At 34.9% G+C, this 18351-nt stretch overlaps 1 protein-coding gene and 2 non-coding genes across 3 annotated transcripts; 1 reads left to right on the top strand and 2 right to left on the bottom strand.

Moving 5' to 3' along the window:
* Positions 1-7489: 7489 nt before the first annotated feature.
* Positions 7490-7561, bottom strand: TRNAE-CUC. The gene has a single exon. It is a non-coding gene; the product is annotated as a tRNA-Glu (tRNA).
* A 3435-nt stretch (positions 7562-10996) lies between these two features.
* Positions 10997-11070, top strand: TRNAI-UAU. Its single transcript has one exon. It is a non-coding gene; the product is annotated as a tRNA-Ile (tRNA).
* A 4332-nt stretch (positions 11071-15402) lies between these two features.
* Positions 15403-16647, bottom strand: LOC116210312 (RING-H2 finger protein ATL63-like). The gene has a single exon (XM_031544173.1). The coding sequence runs from the start codon at positions 16483-16485 to the stop codon at positions 15547-15549; it is 939 nt and encodes a 312-aa protein (XP_031400033.1). The 5' UTR covers positions 16486-16647; the 3' UTR covers positions 15403-15546.
* Between the last annotated feature and the right edge of the window lie 1704 nt (positions 16648-18351).

Genomic DNA, 18351 nt, shown 5'->3' on the forward strand with positions numbered 1-18351 from the left:
ACTAATTAGTAAGCGGACAAACTACACTATCTAGCTAGCTAGACAAATAGCGTAATATATATATATATATATAGAGAGAGAGAGAGAGAGAGAGAGAGAACCAGCAGGACTACATATATATATATATATATATTTATTTTATTCGCATAAGGAAGAACTAGCAAGCCAGCGGGGCGGGCTTTATAATAAGACAGGCAATACTCATCCAAAGTTGTAAATTTAATTTTGGCAGGTGAGTTTGGCTTTCACTCGGGGAATTTGCTAATTACAGTCTGTATGTCTTGGACTGTATGTATTACGTACCATATACTCATACATGCCTCCAACCAATTGTATACCTACCATAAATATTTGTATATCACATTGATGAAGTAACCATACGCATTTTTTTTTTTGGGCTTAGAGATGAAGTAACCATAAGTTGCATAGGAGGAGAGACGTGCAAGCAGCCATATATGCACAGTCTCACTTACCATGTTCACTCTGTATGTTTAATGATTTCTCTATCAGCGACAGCTATTATTCTTATCTAAAAAACAAGGTCCTAGCTAGGACCCAGAAGAATGGTAATTAAAGCTACCACTGCTTTATTTATTTATTTATTTATTTATTTCGATGAATATTGCACAATACAATCAAAATAAAATACTATAATTCTTAGTAAATTACTTAATTTTTTAGTTAATTACTAATAAAGAAAGTAAGTTTCACCCAGAAAAAGAAAGAGAAATTAAGTTGCACGCATTCTAAAGCAAATTATATATATTTCGAACTAAACTATTCGAATTTTGAAATAAAGTATATAAATCTTGAAGAAGTTTATTTAGTCTTTTAGTGAAATACTTAGTTTTTATTTATAATTTTAGTAATTTACTTGATAGTATAGTGCAATCAAATTTATTGATTGTGCCATGGAATTCCCCACTTCTTTATTTGTATGAAACTAAGCATACGTATATATTTTGTTTTCCTGGGTAGAAAACTGACCAAACGCCCAAAGTTAAAGCTAAGCATACATATAGTTTTAGACTTAAAATTCAGAGTTGAAATCTTAATCATTTAATAGAAAAGTGCTTAAATGGTAAAAAAATTGTTTTAATAAATTCAAGACTTACATTGGAATTCAAATCAGGTCAAATCAACAAAATTTAGCGAAAATTCAATTCATTTACAATTGATGACCTTAATTTTAAATTTTGAAATCTTTTACAAGTAGATTACTCTCTTTTAATTTTTTAAATACATATGAAATAAATTATTCAATTCATCTATACATTAATATATAATAGCAAAACGGAAAAGGAGATTTAACGAGGTTGAATTATGTGTTATCTTAGGATTAATAAGGTAGAGTCACGTGTTAAGTTCTCATCTCTCTATTTACCTAAAGGAAAGATAAAACAATAAGAAAATGAGGAAAATTATTCATCTCTCTATCTTTCTTATTGGGTTATGAAACTTTGTTCTTGGGAAGTCACGAGTAATCTTTATTCATTTTCATTTGCATTCCCAATTCCCTTTTTGACCAAAGAAACAATTTCTTTATCAATAATTAAATAAATAAAATTTTCATACTAACTAATCAAATATATTATAATTAATTCTTGCAACAGTTTTTTTTTTCGCAAGAACCTCTAAATTGGATACTAGGGGTGATCGGTTCCGGGTACCCTGTTTTTTTCATGATACCCGGACCCTACCATGTAAGGGACCGGTTCCAAGATTTTGGAACCGGACCCTACCCTATTGAATCCTGGAACCGGAACCTACCCGGAACATGTATTATATCACAGGTTCCGGGTATCCTGTTGGAACCTATAAATTTTTTTGTCTCGATAAATAAAACCGAAAATATTCCACCCATAATCAGTAATCACGGCAAATATAATATCGACATAGATTTAGATTAATTCACAACAATAAAAAATAATAACTCTCATCAATCCATCCAAAAAACTAAATATCCATAAATACAATCTCACACGACAAAATGTAATATTTCCTCACAACCCATTGGAAATAGGTAGAAAGGAATGTGAAAATATCAGAGCAAGAGGGTTCACATCATACATTTACCTATGTAGTGATATGAAGATTTTTCATTATTTGGGAATACCAAATATCCATTACCATAGGACTGGTGGGCCTTTTAAACTATGAAGCATACACAAACAAACTTGATAAGGAAAAGGAAGACACACATTCTATGGTTTTGGTTCGAACTTAAATGGTACCTTGTTCCATGTCTCATAAACATAAGACTCCAAAGCATTTTTCCTCTCTTTCGTCTATTCTATGATCCTGTCCTATTCAGCCAACTGAGCTTCTTTCTCTTTAAATTCAGCGAGATTAGCCTCACTAATCCCACCATCTCTTTTCTCGTTGACTGGTACTTCAAGCTTCCTCATTGCTCTCTCTCTTCTTGTGCCATGATCCTGCTATAAAGCAATCGTTCCAAATGATATTTGTTCAAAGATAACCAAATAGACACTCTTACTGAATAGGCAAATTTTACTGAACAAATCTCATTCATGCAGGAACTTCTGCTCATCGATAAATTTCCCCAGACAAGCTTTTAAGATTTGGTTATTGACACATCTAAAGTTGCTTTTGGTACCCAATTGGCAGAAGAAAATTTGATTCAATTCGCAGTTGATTCGATTGTGGGAAACTTGAGTAATTAATTGGGGAGGTTGATAGTAAGGAAAACTGAGAATTATATATACATATGCCAACTATATGAAATTAAGTATGTTACAGTAGGCTAATTACCAATGAGGAAGAAACAGGTTCTTTCTTCTACGGTTCTACCACAAGAGGAAGAAACAGGTTGCAGCACCACTAGAGTCGGAGCCGGGAGAGAGTCGGAGACAACAGAGGAGGCAGAATCTTACCGGGAAAGGGAGCTTCAAGGAGAGTCGGAGCCGGAGAGTCGGAGACGAGATGCAATCGACGGAAAGGAGCTGTAGGGGATTACAAAGCCGATTTAGGGTTTTCACAAACAGACTAACAGAGCCTATTCGATGGAGAGTCGAGAGGAGAATCTCACCGGGAGAGTCGGAGACGAGAGTGACGGAGAGGATCCGGAGTGGAGAGTTGGAGACGAGAGGCGACCGACGGAGAGGAGCTGCGGTCACCGAAAGTCGGAAGCTGACAGTCAGATGAATCCTGTGTTCTCCCGACTCCTGCTTGAGACAATGAGACTGATGAGATTAACTTTACTCTTCTTTTTTTTTAAGTAATTGCCATCCGGTTCCGGATATCGGTTTCGGTTCCGGTTCTGGGTACCCAGTAGGTTAGAACCGGAATCGGAACCGGATGTTACCGGTTCTTTATTTTAATACCCGGACCCTACCCTATTTTCAATACGAGCTACCCGGACCCTACCCTAACGGGTAGGTTCCGACCGGTTCCAGGTATACCCGGTACCCGTGCACACCCCTATTGGATACTTACAGTAGTGAAAAAATACATAACTAAACATGCTTTATGTTGGAAATGAATTAAAACAAAAAGACACATGTAGTCACTGACTAACAAAATTTAATTATTCAATATGATTAGTTTAAAATAATAAAATTGTTTTAGTTAAAATTAAGGTTATTGATTAAAAATTTTCAATTATCCAAAACTTTTGTGGTTTACTTAGAATTTTATTTATGTATTTTATTTTGAAAACTTTGAATCGAGGTCTTTTATTAAAACTCTTTTGCAATATTTTATCTTTTTCTTTATTTACTAAAATAATTACTTAATTCTTATTCAAGTAAATGTTTTTCATCAAATTAATATTAGTTATTAATAAAAAGATTATGGATAGCATATTAATTTATGTGAAAATATTGATTATTATATTTTTGCAAGTTGGATTTTTATAAAGATTAATGGCCCATGAAATATATTTTCACTGAAAGAGAATTGACCAAATTAAATTGTAAAATTAAATTCAAGATTAATCAAGTTCGAGTAAATGGTTATATTTTTATTTTTCAAAAATTATTTACTTTATTCTGAATGGAAAATTACACAAAAAACTTAAATTTTGTAAAATGTCTTAGTTTTGTCCTAAATTTTGTTTTGTAACAAAAAAATACATGTTTTGATAATCATCTCAGATTTGACATCTCATTACCATTCTGTTAAGTTTGCCATCTATTTGCCTACATAGACTTCACGGGACCCACAAAATTTACACATCATCTGATAAATCATATGGTTTTTTTCATTACATACTAAATTTATGATAAAATTGACACTTTTTTGAAAATTTAAATTTTTTTATTTAACCTATCTTATTTGTTTATTAATTTATATTTGAAATTAACAGTCCACGTATGCAAAATTAACGGAATTTATAACGGATGTCATTTTTTAGACAATTTAGAAAACTTATAGTTTGTTTTGTTACAAAACAAAATTTATGACAAAATTAAAAAGTTTTACAAAATTTATGTTTTTTTGTGTAATTTGCCCTATTTTGAAATACTTCTTTTTAAATTTTTTTTGTTGCAAATCGGATTTGTTATATAGTTTAACGACCCATGAAATATATGTTTATTGAGTAAGAATTGAAAAAATTGAATTGTAGAATTAAACTCAAGATTAATCAAGTTTGACTAAATTGTTGCATTTTATTTTTTTAAAATTATCTACTTTATTATGAAATACTTCTTTTTACTTTTTATTGACATTTATTAGTTTACTCCAATATACTAATTAAGTTAGGGTCTTATATACATACATATATATATATATATGTTTGTACGAATATAAAATTACTTTAATATAAGTATGCGGACTTAGCTCCTATCCTATTAATCTTTTTATTAAAATTTTAAATATCTGTTGTTACTTATTTGTAATTTTTTCTCATTTAATCAAAAGTTGGAAATTTGCAAAGGTTGACTTAATTCCTCCGTGCATGAAATTTTAATATCTATTGTTAATTATTTGTAGTTTCTTCTTTGATGGAAAATTAAACATTCGTGAAGGCCATCTGGCTTAATTCCTCTGTAATGAAGCTATAAAAAATAACCGCTTAGATGATTATTTAATATTTTAGAGAATTTAATTTCATCATTAATCAGAAGTCGACAACTTCTTGGATTGATCAAAACTTAAAAATTATTGAAGGCCATATGACTTAATTTCTTTTTGCATGAAGCTATAAAAAAACAACTGCTTAAATGATTATTTAATCGTTTAGGGAATTTAATTTCATCATTAATTGAAAGTCATCAACTTCTTAAATAATTATTTGATATATATATATATATATATATATATTTTGTTCAAAGAGAGAAACGAGGAGCTAATCCTTCTGGGTCAAGTTTCCTTAAGGATGAAGCTATCTTCATAGAGTAAATGAGAAGCCATGCAATAGAGAGTTGAGAGTCTGAAACATGCAACAACGCGAGGCTTAAAACATAGAGCGATGTGGGGCTTGACACATGGAACGACCTGGTTAAATTTATGTGTATGAGACTTCGACTTAATTAGTATCTTGAAGTGAACCAGGAAATGTCGATAAAAATTAAAAAGAGTATCTCGAAAAATAGTAATTAATTAGAAATATATAACAATTTATTGAAGTCAATTAATCTTATTTGATTCTAGAATTCAATTTTATCATTTATTAGTCAATGAACATATAATTCAAGTGCCATAAATTATATATAAAATTCAATTCGCAAAAATATAATGATTAATATTTTCAAATAATTAGGATATTTTTCATTTAATAACTGGCATTATTTGATGAAAAATATTTACTTGAACAAGAATTGAATAATTACTCTAGTAAATTTAAAAATTTATTGTAGAAGAATTTAGAAATAAGATTGTAAATGCAAATTTTCAAATAAAATGCATTACTAAAATTATAAGTAAACAACAAAATTGTTGGATAATTATAAATATTAATTAATTACATGATTTTTGTTTAAAATAATTTATACTTTTTAAATTCACGCTAGGAGAATTTTATCCCTCAATGAACCGACTCGACTTGACTGAATTAGTTAAGGCCCAAACTGGACTTCCGGATACCGAGATTAATATCGAAAAAATAATTTATGTTTTTTAATGAATCATACTGATAATATATATATATATATATATTATGCCTTTTAAGTGAATGAAATTTCGTTCTTACATATGAATAAAATATTAAATAGAGCTTATCCAGTATGATGAACTTGACAATTTTTTATTGATTTTAACTTGAAAAATATTAAAGAATTAATTCTATAATTATAAATTAATTAATTTATTTGGGGACCCATTTGAATAATAATTTTATAGAATATAAAAAAATCTTGTTGTGAGTGATATTTCTGAGCAAAACTCGAGTAAAATGGCTAGTTTTAGTTAAATTTCTTAATTTTCTAAACAACATTAAATCATTTAAAATTAAATTGAGTTGAACAGAATCAACTAAAATGAATTGAACTGAAACCATTTCTTACCAGAATTGATTCGGTTCAAGGTGTAAGTAAAAAATTGTTTGGTCAAATAAATAGGCAAAAATTAAAGTTTTTTTTGTAGTATATTTATTTTTTTGGGTGAATTGTAGTATATTTATTTGGTATCCCAATATATTACTTATTTCTATTTTGACATAGTATTTAGTATTTTAATATTTTTTAAATTTTTAAAAATTAAAAAATTCTTTTTCTGCACATGCTTTCGAGCTCTCTACTGTATAATTTTTAAAGAATGGGATATCTCAGAGATGGCCAGTGACGGTCCTTACTATTGCTTTACTCTTAGTCGCGTGTCCCTTCCTCTCTTTGTCCTCTCTTTCCATGTGAGAGGAAAATGAGACTCATTTGCAATTTTATAAAGATAGGGGCTCCGTTGCAAATTAGCAAAAATCAGTTGTTCACTTAGCGTATTAGCAAAACAAAATAAGTAGGTTCCCAATTACTTAATCATTATGTATTTTTTTGACTTATATTTATTCAGTTAAGTTATTTTTAGTGATCAAAGAAGATTTACTGGAATAGTACACATTTTCGTCTAGTAACTAAAAATTTCGGGTTTAATACTCTGTTATGTGATCACTCATTTATTAGTTATTAAGACTTTTATTTTGTTATACTAAATCCGCAAACCTTCTTTAATATGTGATTGACAAAGTTACATTTTGTGATTAATAAATAAGCTTGATCAAATTAAGTGCTTAAACTTAGGAATTACTTTTGTCTTTGTCCGATGGACCTAAAGAGATAATTAATGAGAATGTATAACTACAATAACCTGAAGTCTGAATTCATCTAGCTATGTTATGCTTTCAAAGAAAAAAGAAAAGAAAAATATGGATCATAATACTACATATATCTCAGTAGTATATAAGTACAATAACCGAAAGTTCGAATTCATCTAGCTTGTAGATGGATATTATGCTTTAAAAGAAAAAGGAAAAGAAAAATGAGGATCATAATACTACATACATATGACGAAAAAAAAAAGAAAAAGAAAAAAGAAATTCCGTTGCCGGGACTCGAACCTGGTCTTTCGGGTGAGAGCCGAATATCCTAACCAGCTAGACTACAACGGAATTTTGGTCTAAGAGCCGAATGTAACTTTTTTTATTATAAAGCATCTGCAGAACTGCTGTTTCCATCCAGACTAGAGAACCTGAAGTCAGTCAACTAGGAATTATTCACTGCGTATTATATACAGAGGGTTCGCTAGCTGCAAGGGTTCATCGATGTCTGCGTGGACGGTGCATCTTCATAATTAAAGCTCCTGCTTCTGATATATATGTGTATATATATAATCCAGAAGCCAGCTTTCAAGAGCTTGTTGGGTTGATTGAAGTTGCCAATCCCTTCCTGATCTATTCCGCGGGGAATAACATTTCCCACGTTAATTTACATGTGAAATGGGAACGATAATTCCGAATGGCTTTTCTCATCATTCATAGAGAGAGAATTACCATGCATGACCCCGCCTTCTTCCATGGCAATTCCCATTTGGAATAGATGGGCACAATCACCAGCTTGCCTTAGCCCAGCCCCTCCACTGCCACTGACATCGCTTTTCTGCCCCTCCATCGCCACGGTCGCTACTGCCTCCCTAACTCCACCTTCGATATCGGCTTCCATCATTTTTAGCGGGCCTCAAGGTCACGAAGTCAAACTCGACCTCAGAGAAGCTAGATTCGAATTAGGAGACCGAGATCCGAGTGGGATATGGTTCGGCCATGAACCCAAGGTTCGCGATCTCAAGCCCAACCTTTACCCAGGGCTCGCGAGAGGCACGGGTGGGTCATGATCGCACCCTAATCCTAACCCATGCTTCTTGTGCACTGATTTGGTTGAGGCGAGAATCAGGAGAGCTCTAACTAGAGAGAAAAAGACGAGCTCATGGTTCCCAAGCTTGGGTTCACCCAGATCGGTGGCTCATGACCTCGGGGTTGGTTTCGCGAGCCTAGGGAGATCTCAGCCATGGGGCTCGTGACTCACGACTGGCTCGAGAGACATGGCAGTGAATGTCAATGGCTGTCTTGCTAGTGCTACGACTGATCATGTTCAAATACGAAAATGAATAGTGACCTTTTATTATTTATTTTGCATTATTGCAATATTTAAAATCAATGGTATAAGTGTCTTTTGGCTTTGAATCATATCATATTTCCCGTGTATTCCAATAAACCAAATATAAGATTTCAATTTTCAGTTTTGTTACTCTCTCTAACCAAACAAATAAAATTTCATCAGAATTTCAATTTTATTATCTATCTATTCTAATTCGTATTCATTTTATTATGAATCAATTCCATTCCGGCAAACCAAACATAGCGCAAGTTTCAAGCCATAACAAATTATATGCCCCAGCAACAAGAAGTATTATTTTTATTATTATTATTATTTTGATGAGTAGCAAACATGAATATTAATTATGCAAATAGAGGATATGTATACATATATAGATAAATAGGCAACTCCTCTCCTCCTAAATTAATTAATTATACACAAAAGTAAATCCAGACCTGATGATTGATTACAAATATGCAAACAAAATATACTGCAGAAGCCAGCCAGATAGCTCGCTCGCTCTTCTAGTACGTTTGATATATATATATATATATATATCCTTAATGAAATGTGAATGGTGAACCTTAGATTTTGAGAAGCAAAAGCACCCAAAGAGCTATCACTAACGGGGCCATTGAGCTCCCCATCAAGTCGCCAACGATCCTCAGGCTCATGCTCAGATAGGACCCAAAGCATTATATAGATCTGCGGTGCATATGATATAAGTAAATACGTTACAAATGCAGATTCGGTCAAAATGTTCCCACTCTAGAGTCACCTTGGTTAACGATTGTGGTAATTTCGAGCTGCTCCCTGCAAGTGCAGCCCGCCATGAATATCCGAATTCATCCCATCGCTCCAATTTGTTACTCACCGGAATAACCACAGAATTCCAAATATTTGTGGTGTGGATTAATACCATTTGATTTCTCATCTCCTTTAGACTGTCAAGTGCTTCCATGAGGGCCTGTACTCGACATACCTGCAGAGTTGCAGTCGAGTCCTGAATTAATAATAATAATAATAATAATAATTGATTATGCACCGCTAGCTAGCCATAGCTGATGAGAACAAGACTAAGGAGGAGGGATTTTTCGGGCTCAAACAAGAAGGGCTGGGCCCAGAGACTAGGCCCAGCTCTCTTTTAACAGGCCACTCGCCCCATAATAAAGCCCAGTCGGGAACCAGGCCGGATCACCGACTTAGACTAGCCGAGTATAAAAGGGGGGAAAGCTCAAGAATGACGGCCAGCCAATTAACTCGTTTCTATTTCTAGACTCTCTTTAAGTTCTCATTCCTCTTTCGACCACTGGATCCGGGGGACATTTCAATCATGAATCATCCATTTCGATCATTCTCCGACGAGATTCCGGCCATCACACACCGGGAGCTCATCACTAGCTGTTTATAGTTACTTTTCTTTTTGCAGCAGAGGATCAGCGCTAGCTTCATGGAAAGAGGACGTCGTTCGATCAATTTCAAGAAGGAAATTAAGCTGAAATTAATTAATTCGCTCGTAAAATGCAGGCTCAACCTCGATACGACTCTGGACTTTAGCTTCCCCTGCAGCATCTGAGGCATCTAGCTGGAGCAACTGCACCTGAGCAACCCTGTCAGTCAACATCACACATCCCTTTTGAGCAGCAAACCACGATACCTCGTCGAACATTCCCGTCCAATTCAGACACCTACACATAATACGTAGAAAGCTAGCTAGTGAACCTAACCTGCAGGACTCATGATCACCAGGATGTTACACGTTGATGAGCACCCAATTTATTCAATTCCGTGGGTAGTGCTACCCTAGCTAGCTATGTAGCTGCGGACCTTAAAGGAGAGCTTGTCGACCTCTGCTCTAACTTTAGCAACGGCTAAGCAGCCGGTTAATTTTGGTGTGAATTCATCTCTCTTCTCAATAACTTCGTCCAGCTTTTCTCTCTTTACTACCTGCATCCTCAGACAGGACAGCCTTGGATCGACGCGTGTCTTGGAAGAATAAAAATACCGAAAGTGGATGAGTGAGCAGGAAGAGAGACGTCTGTCTTGGAGGCACGAGGCCGATCATGGAGCTGCATTGCGAATGCTGTCATCTCTCTTGTGAATAAGCATTCCGCGAGGGCCAGGCCAGGCTTCAGCCTCAGCTACTCCCAACATTCTAGCGAGTTTCATTCACTATAGTCTTATCTTGTGTTTGAGGTCTTTGGCTTTTGCCTTGATGACTCTAATTAATTTGATGGTTAACAGTACTCGGCAAAGTATGATATCGGAAAGGAACTGAAAACGGCGGGTGGGTTCAGAAGTGAAAGTGAAAATCATTTCTTGAGGTATCGTTAGGCATTGTTGTTTGAGCAGTAAGTAAGCAAATGCAAGTTGTTCCGAGACGGACGCACCTGAGCAACTTAATTTTATGTTTTTAGTGATATATAATTTTTTAATTCAAAAGCACGTCATCTGGTCCCGTAGCTCAGTTGGTTAGAGCGTTGGTCTTATGAGCCGAAGGTCGCGGGTTCGAGCCCCGCCGGGACCACCTTTTTCATTTTGTTTTTTTTTTTTTCAAAGTTCCTAGGTTTTTTTTTTTTTGTCCGTAGGAATTCTGAGATTGATTTGGTCGGGCCTAACCAACCCCACTAACCCAAACCACCCCATGCAATATGCAATGCAATGTTAAAACCCCCGTGACATGAGCCCATGGAGGTATATCTATTTATATATGCACCCATATATGGACCTTTTTGCCCATTTCTTCAACATACATATATACTAAACGAGCCTCGGCTCAGCTGTCTAGGGAGGGGTAGCCACACGCAACCACTGACCGACACAGTAACTAACACCCTATGCATTGCAGATGCAGTTGTTTGTTGTGTCTATCTCACCGAGACCCGTGTATTCACTCACTAATCACTATATGTTTCTTTTCTGCAGCACACCAAGCTGGAGCCGGAGGGGTTGGTTAATTGCATGCATGGTTTGGTGGCTGCTTCCGTAGCCATATATATATATATAGGCGATATATAGTGCTGCATGCAACATAATTAATAATCTGGTTGCACAATTGCACACGTACGTAAAATCTCTATCTCAACCTGGAATCGTGATCGATCCATCAGTACGTAGACATTGCTGTGCATGTCACATTCTATTATATTAACGATTCTAGGATAACAGAGAGATTACCAACAAGGGGAAATACGCTGTTTCATTCCAGGAAATCAAAAGTTTTCATAATATATATACTGCATATATATATATATATATATATCATTAGTTGCAGCTTCGCATCATCCAATGGAGAAGAGCTAGGAAGAGAACACTCCCGCTGTTGGAAACTAATAATTTCTTCTTACTTAATTAGTATCAGTAATTCCTGATCATTCAAGACAAGTTAGTCCAATACACGGTACTGATTCATGCGCACATGTACGTGTTATGTCACACAAATTATGACTTATGTCCTTTGTCAACATAAAAATAAAAAAAGTGCTCAACTCTACCTCCTTTCAGCTCCAAGTGATACATACATACATACATATATATATATATATATATATATATCCACAGACACATATATTGTGTCGCGTTCATCTCAACTGCCAATACATTGATCGTGGTCACTCTTACATTATTCATTACATGCCAGAGAAGCTCCCATATTCAGATATATTTACATTATTTTCTTGTTCTTTGTTTTTTTTCGGTGGACATATATATATATATATATACATTTTTTTTTCGGTAGACCATATATATATATATATATATTGAGATATCCCATTCACCAAGCAAGCTGCAAGAAGAAGAAAAGGAGAGAGAGGAGACTGGGTGGGCCCATCTTGTGTTAGGAAATACAGTAATTAATAAGTGAATAAATAAATAAGAATTTCTATACCATTCACCATCGATGTAAATCAATTTTTCGCTGGTGACTTCTCAAATTGCTTCATGTATCCCATTTAAATACTGAGAATTAATGGTGTTAGTTCTTTAATTTTTTTTATTTTAGTTATAATTCTGTACTTACTTACAATACTAACTTTTTAATTAACCACAATTCATTGAGACAAAATCTCGATACTCTATTTTAAGAATATACAAAAATCTTTGTATATCTTCTTCTTCTCTTACAACATTTACCTTCTTTCTTCTTTTCTTTTTTCTTTTTTCTTTTTTGTGAATGCAGGTTGATCTTTTAATTTCTTCATTTCTCGATGGATTTCGTAGTTGAGGAAAAATTAATTGATGAAATTGATTATGAAGAGGATGAAATGCTTGAAGATGATGCTGCGGTTGCCGACGACGTTGACCAATTGCTTGAAGACAATATTGCGATTGCTGATGCTGCTGATCAAACGCTTGAAGACGATGTTGCGGTTGCTGATGCAACCAACCCTATATCACCAATTGTCATTTCATACTTATACATTCTAAAAACTAATTTTTCATGAAATTTTAATAGTTTGAGTGTATCATTTTATTATTTTTTCTTCTTATTTAGCAATATCGATTAAATTACACTAACAATCATAGAATTGAAAATTTCAGAGATATATGTTGGAGTAACAATATTAATCAGGTTATAAATTCCAGGAAAAATGACTCACTAAATCACAAACTTTATGCTTTTTATATGTTTTATCACAAACTAATTTTTTCCTGTAAGAAATACACAAACTATCAATCATTTATTCGTTTTACCATGGCGTTAGTTTTTTCGTCAATTTTAACCGGCGTTCTAATATGACACTTAATGGTGCCACGTGACGCACACAAATTGATTGAGTGGGACCCTCATAAACTTTTGTCAAAAAATAAATCTAACAATTTAAAAAATTGCAAAAAAAGAAGAAGAGGGGGGCTGGGAGGGTGCTGATCGGTGGGGCTTGTCGCCGGCCACCATCTCCCTAATTAGTGTCACCGGGGTGGCCCCATCGATTGGAATTGAGGGATTCCCAATTTTGATCGAAGTTTGGGGATTCCCCCAATTCTGATCGGTGGGGCCTCGCCTTTGACCATCAACCTCCCCAACTGGAGTCCCTAGTCACCTCCCCCTCTTTTTTTTTGTGCAATTTTTTGTTAAATTGTCAAATTTATTTTTAAAAAAAAGTTTATGTGGATCCCACTCAACCAACGCCATGGCACAATGTATATCAGATCGATAGTTTGTGTATTTTTATAGAAAAAATTAATTTGTGATAAGACGTGGAAAAAGTATAAAGTTTTGTGATTCACTGAATCATTTTCCCTAAATGCAATGTAAGAAAATTTTAATTATAATAAAGAATGGGCATCGGTCAACGTTCGTAGACACGATCCTAAAAGTTTATATTTGATAGAGAACCACGAATTCATGAAAACAATGAAGATGAACTTTGTAAGTGAAGAAGATATTCAAAGACTTTTTGTATATTCTTAAAATATTGTATGGGATGTTGCCTTAATGAATTGTCATTCAATTAGAGAGTTTGTATTATAAGTAAGGAAACTAGTATAAAATTAGTTAAAAAATAAAATAAATTAAAGAACTAACATCGTTAGTCTTAAGAGTTAGATGAGATACATGGTGCGATTTGAGAAGCTATTAGTGAAAAATTGGTTTTAGGATTTTTATACCTTCCAATAAAATAAAATTATCAAATTTTTATATCGTCCACCGCCGGTTTAAACCAATAGCCATGTGTCTCATCTAATTTCTAAGACTAACGGTGTTAGTTCTTTAATTTATTTTATATTTTAACTATAATTTTATACTAGTTGCCTTACTTACAATACTACTTTCTTATTCAATTAGAATATATTATAAGTAAGTCAATTAGTATAAAATTATAATTTAAAAGTAAAATAAAAAAATAAAGAACTAATACCTTGAGTTTAGGAGTTAAATGGGACCCATGCATAGTTTGAGATGTCGCCGGTGAAGAATTGATTTACGCCGGGTGGACAGTATAAAAATCCAATAAATAAACCGGAAGGAAGTATTAATACTAATAGAGGGCAAAAACCAAATCCTTTAAAACAGCAGAAGCAGAGCAGTTTTGCCGTTCGGTCTCACAACAATGACCACAAAACATGCATGCGTGAAATACAACTAATAACGACTCTAGTTTTTGACTCTCTCTCTCTCTCTCTCTCTCTCTCTCTCTCTTTGTGTTTCAAACGACTCAATTAATGTCACTCTTTGACTCCGTACGTAAAGGAACGGCAGCAGCAGCGTTCAGCTCAGCCTCTCACTCACTCAGACGACTTTAGTGAAAGCCGACAAATTTTGGTTATTACAATTATATAAATGTAATTAATACCCCATATTATACGCCGACACTTTCATTGCCATTGCTCACTCTGTAGCTAATTAGCCTGACTTGGCAATAAACCAGCAAAATTAATAAATCCGGAATCTAGCTAAACTAAGCTAGCTCTTGTCCATTCCATATCTGATATGAAGTATTCCAGCAAAAAAATATCTGATCTGAAGTACAGTGAACACTAACAACTAGTAGTTTCAAGGAACCAAAAACAATGTCCATTCATTGTTGGACTATGAAGTACAGTGAAGTCACATCTAACACCTAGACTAAGGGGGTTAGCTCTTATCCTTGTAATTTTTTCTCAGACTTTTGTATCCGCTTTTACAATCAATGGACATTCATTAATTTCCAAGAAAAAAATAGTTTAAAGGAACCAAAACAAATATATATATATATATATATATTTCTCTTTGATGGATCATAAGAAGTCCAAAAAAGATAATAATAATAATCAAGAGGTTTAAAGTTTGATACTTGCTGAGATTATCCGTACATCTTTATTAGTTTTTTAGGATTTTTATTTTTTTATACTAGACTCTTGAGTCTCCTCTATAATCGGGAAAAAAAAGTAACCAGTTTCTATATCGTAACTTAATAAGACTCTGGCATTACATGCATTCTGATCAGATTTCATTATCAATCACTCGACTAAAATAATTATTTTTTGGTTACAAGGAGGGCCATGGCTCTTGCAATCATTATTAACTGATGAGAGATGGATGAATGTTATTGTTCTCTGATCTGCTGCTGCCTCTGCTCAGCATCCTCTTCAACGAACTCCCTAGGATCGAAGAAGACGACCACGATGATGCTGATGATGATGCGTCATGCTCCTTGGACTGCTCATTATTATTAGTAATATCGACCGGATCACCGGATGATTCATATTCGATCACAATTTCCAACCTTGAACTCGTAGTAGGAGCAGAGCTCGTCTGATCACTCTGGCCCATTCGGGGCAACCCTGTCCCTTCTTCCGAAGCCGTTTCATCTGCCCCTTCATCAATAATGTGATCTGAACCTGAACCAGCGCTGCTCTTCCTCTTGCTTTTGCTCTTGCTCTTCTGCTCCTCACACACGACCACCGAAGCCCTGCAGACAGGGCAGTTCGCGTGGGAACGGAACCACATGTCAATGCACTCCACGTGGAACCTGTGCCCGCATTTGGGCAATTCCCGGCCGACCTCATTTTCCTCAAACACGCTCAGGCATATCACGCATTCCGACAGCTCTTGCTCTCCAGGATTGCCGTTGTCCAGACATTGGTGGACAAAGAGAGGGATTGAGGAGATGATGGATTGTTGGAGGCCCTTGGAAGGAGAGGAGGAGGAGGACGACGAAAAAAAGAGGGTCGTCTGGAAATGGGCAGGGGAGAGGAGGGTGGAGGAGGAGGAGGAGGTATGGCGGTGATGGCGACGGACTAATGAGCGGTGACGGGAGCGGGCAAGGAACGACCACTTGGCATAGATGTGGAGGAGGAGGACGAAGAGGATGACAAGGAGGAGGGATATTATGGCCGCAAGCATGACGTTGCTGTGGAAGGAGAAGAGGCTGTGTAGCAGGCGGGAGAGCTGGTGGTGGTGGTTATTATTGCTGATAGATGAGACATCATTCGACGAAGAAGTGGACGTCGACGACATTGCTGTTGTTGTTGATGTTGTCGGTGGTGGTGGTGGTGTTGTTAGCTGCGACTACTGCTGTTTGTTAAGAGAAGGAGTGATAAGGGAAGGAAGCAGAAGATGTAGAGACAGCTGATCGAATTTCACGGGATTATATGAGTAATGAACAAGACAATAACACCATATCCATCGAAAATAAATAAATAAGACACTTGCCATATACATATGCGTATACGTATACAGATACATATACTATATAGAATAGGAGAGAGAGAGAGAGAGAGAGAGATTTTAATGAATTACGTGGAAATAAAGGCATTGAAGGGAGAAGAGGAGTGATGTGAGGGCAATTGCCATTCATTCAATTAAATCATGGGGGCGAGGAATTAAGGAGGTTATGAGTTTTTTTATTAGTAGGATTAATAATTAATTAAATATATATTCTTTCGATTACAAGAGAAGTTAACAGTTCCAGTATGAAGAAATAAAAATCCTAATAACTAATAAAAAAATACGAGTAATTCCGCTGAATATCGAACTTAAAACCTTTTGATTACCATGCGAAGGCATGTGCCATTGCTATCATTATCTTAGTCAATTAATTGAATATAATTAATTAAGCCATTAATTTTTCTTTTTTGATTCTTACCTACACTATTACATTCGAGAGAGGAGAAGGATTATTGTTATACAATGAGAGAGAGAGAGTACATGCAGTAGCGGGAAATGGAGGATTCATAAAAAAAATGATAATAAATATAAAAGAAGCACGAAATGGGAGGGAAAAAAAAAGGACTCGAGAATTGAGGTACGTACGTAGAATATTATATCATAAACCCATCCATCGATTGCAATTAAGTCTATTAAATTTTCATTGGTCTTATACAAGTTCGGATTCATTTTCACTTAAAATTTCAAATTAATAAGTGATGATATTTTAATTTTATATAAATCAATAGATTTTGATACATCTTTTCTATATGAAATTAATATTCTCGATAAAGTCAAAGAGGCAGAGACAGAAAGAGAGAGAGGCTGATGAGAACACGAAGAAGATGGACAAATTGGTGGACTCGTGAAGGCGACGGCAGGCAGAAAGGATAATATATATTTAAATAATTTTATTATAAATTCGATGGCTTTCATGTTCATCTCCATATATATTTTATACATATATATATATATATATATATCACTGAATTGAATGCAAAGGAAAAGGGAGGATCCCAAGGTGACTTTGCGTACCTTGCAAAAACAACAACAATAATAATAATAATAATAATACAAAATGAATTAATAAATGCGAGAGCGAAAGGCAGGGTAGGGGAGGGCCAAGTATGTAACAGTAAAAGTACAGTCAGTCATATTATGGTCCAATCAAAACCCCAAAGGGCGTTGGGTTGGGTTGGTAGGCGAAGGCGTCAAGGCGAAGGTCGGGGGAATTTCTTTTTCTTTCGCGAGTAAGAAAGAAACAAAGAAAGAAACTGATCTCATCTAATCTAATCTACGAACAAAGAAAATATTTAATGAATATTATTCGCTAAAAACTAATCAAAAATATTTATAAGTAAGAATTTAATGGCCGATTGCGAGACTAATTTATCATTACATGTGTTTTTTTTTTTCCCTGTGAATGGTTTCCTTCAACAACCTCTGAATACTCTCTCATGTAATGATTGCCCCTGGCTTACTAATTATTTACAGTCAGTGCCATTGTGTCCAGCCATAACCATAGACAATACACAGCCAATAGCCAATCCAAAGAAACAAGAAAGCTCCGCTCGTGCATCCAATCCATCATCTCTACTCTTTTATCTGACCCACACTACGCTTGGGTTCCCCTCTCCTCCCCTTTCAATCTCATATCAAGCCAGACCCATATACCCA

The sequence above is a fragment of the Punica granatum genome, chromosome 6 (genome assembly GCF_007655135.1).
Source record: "Punica granatum isolate Tunisia-2019 chromosome 6, ASM765513v2, whole genome shotgun sequence".
NCBI lineage: Eukaryota > Viridiplantae > Streptophyta > Magnoliopsida > Myrtales > Lythraceae > Punica > Punica granatum.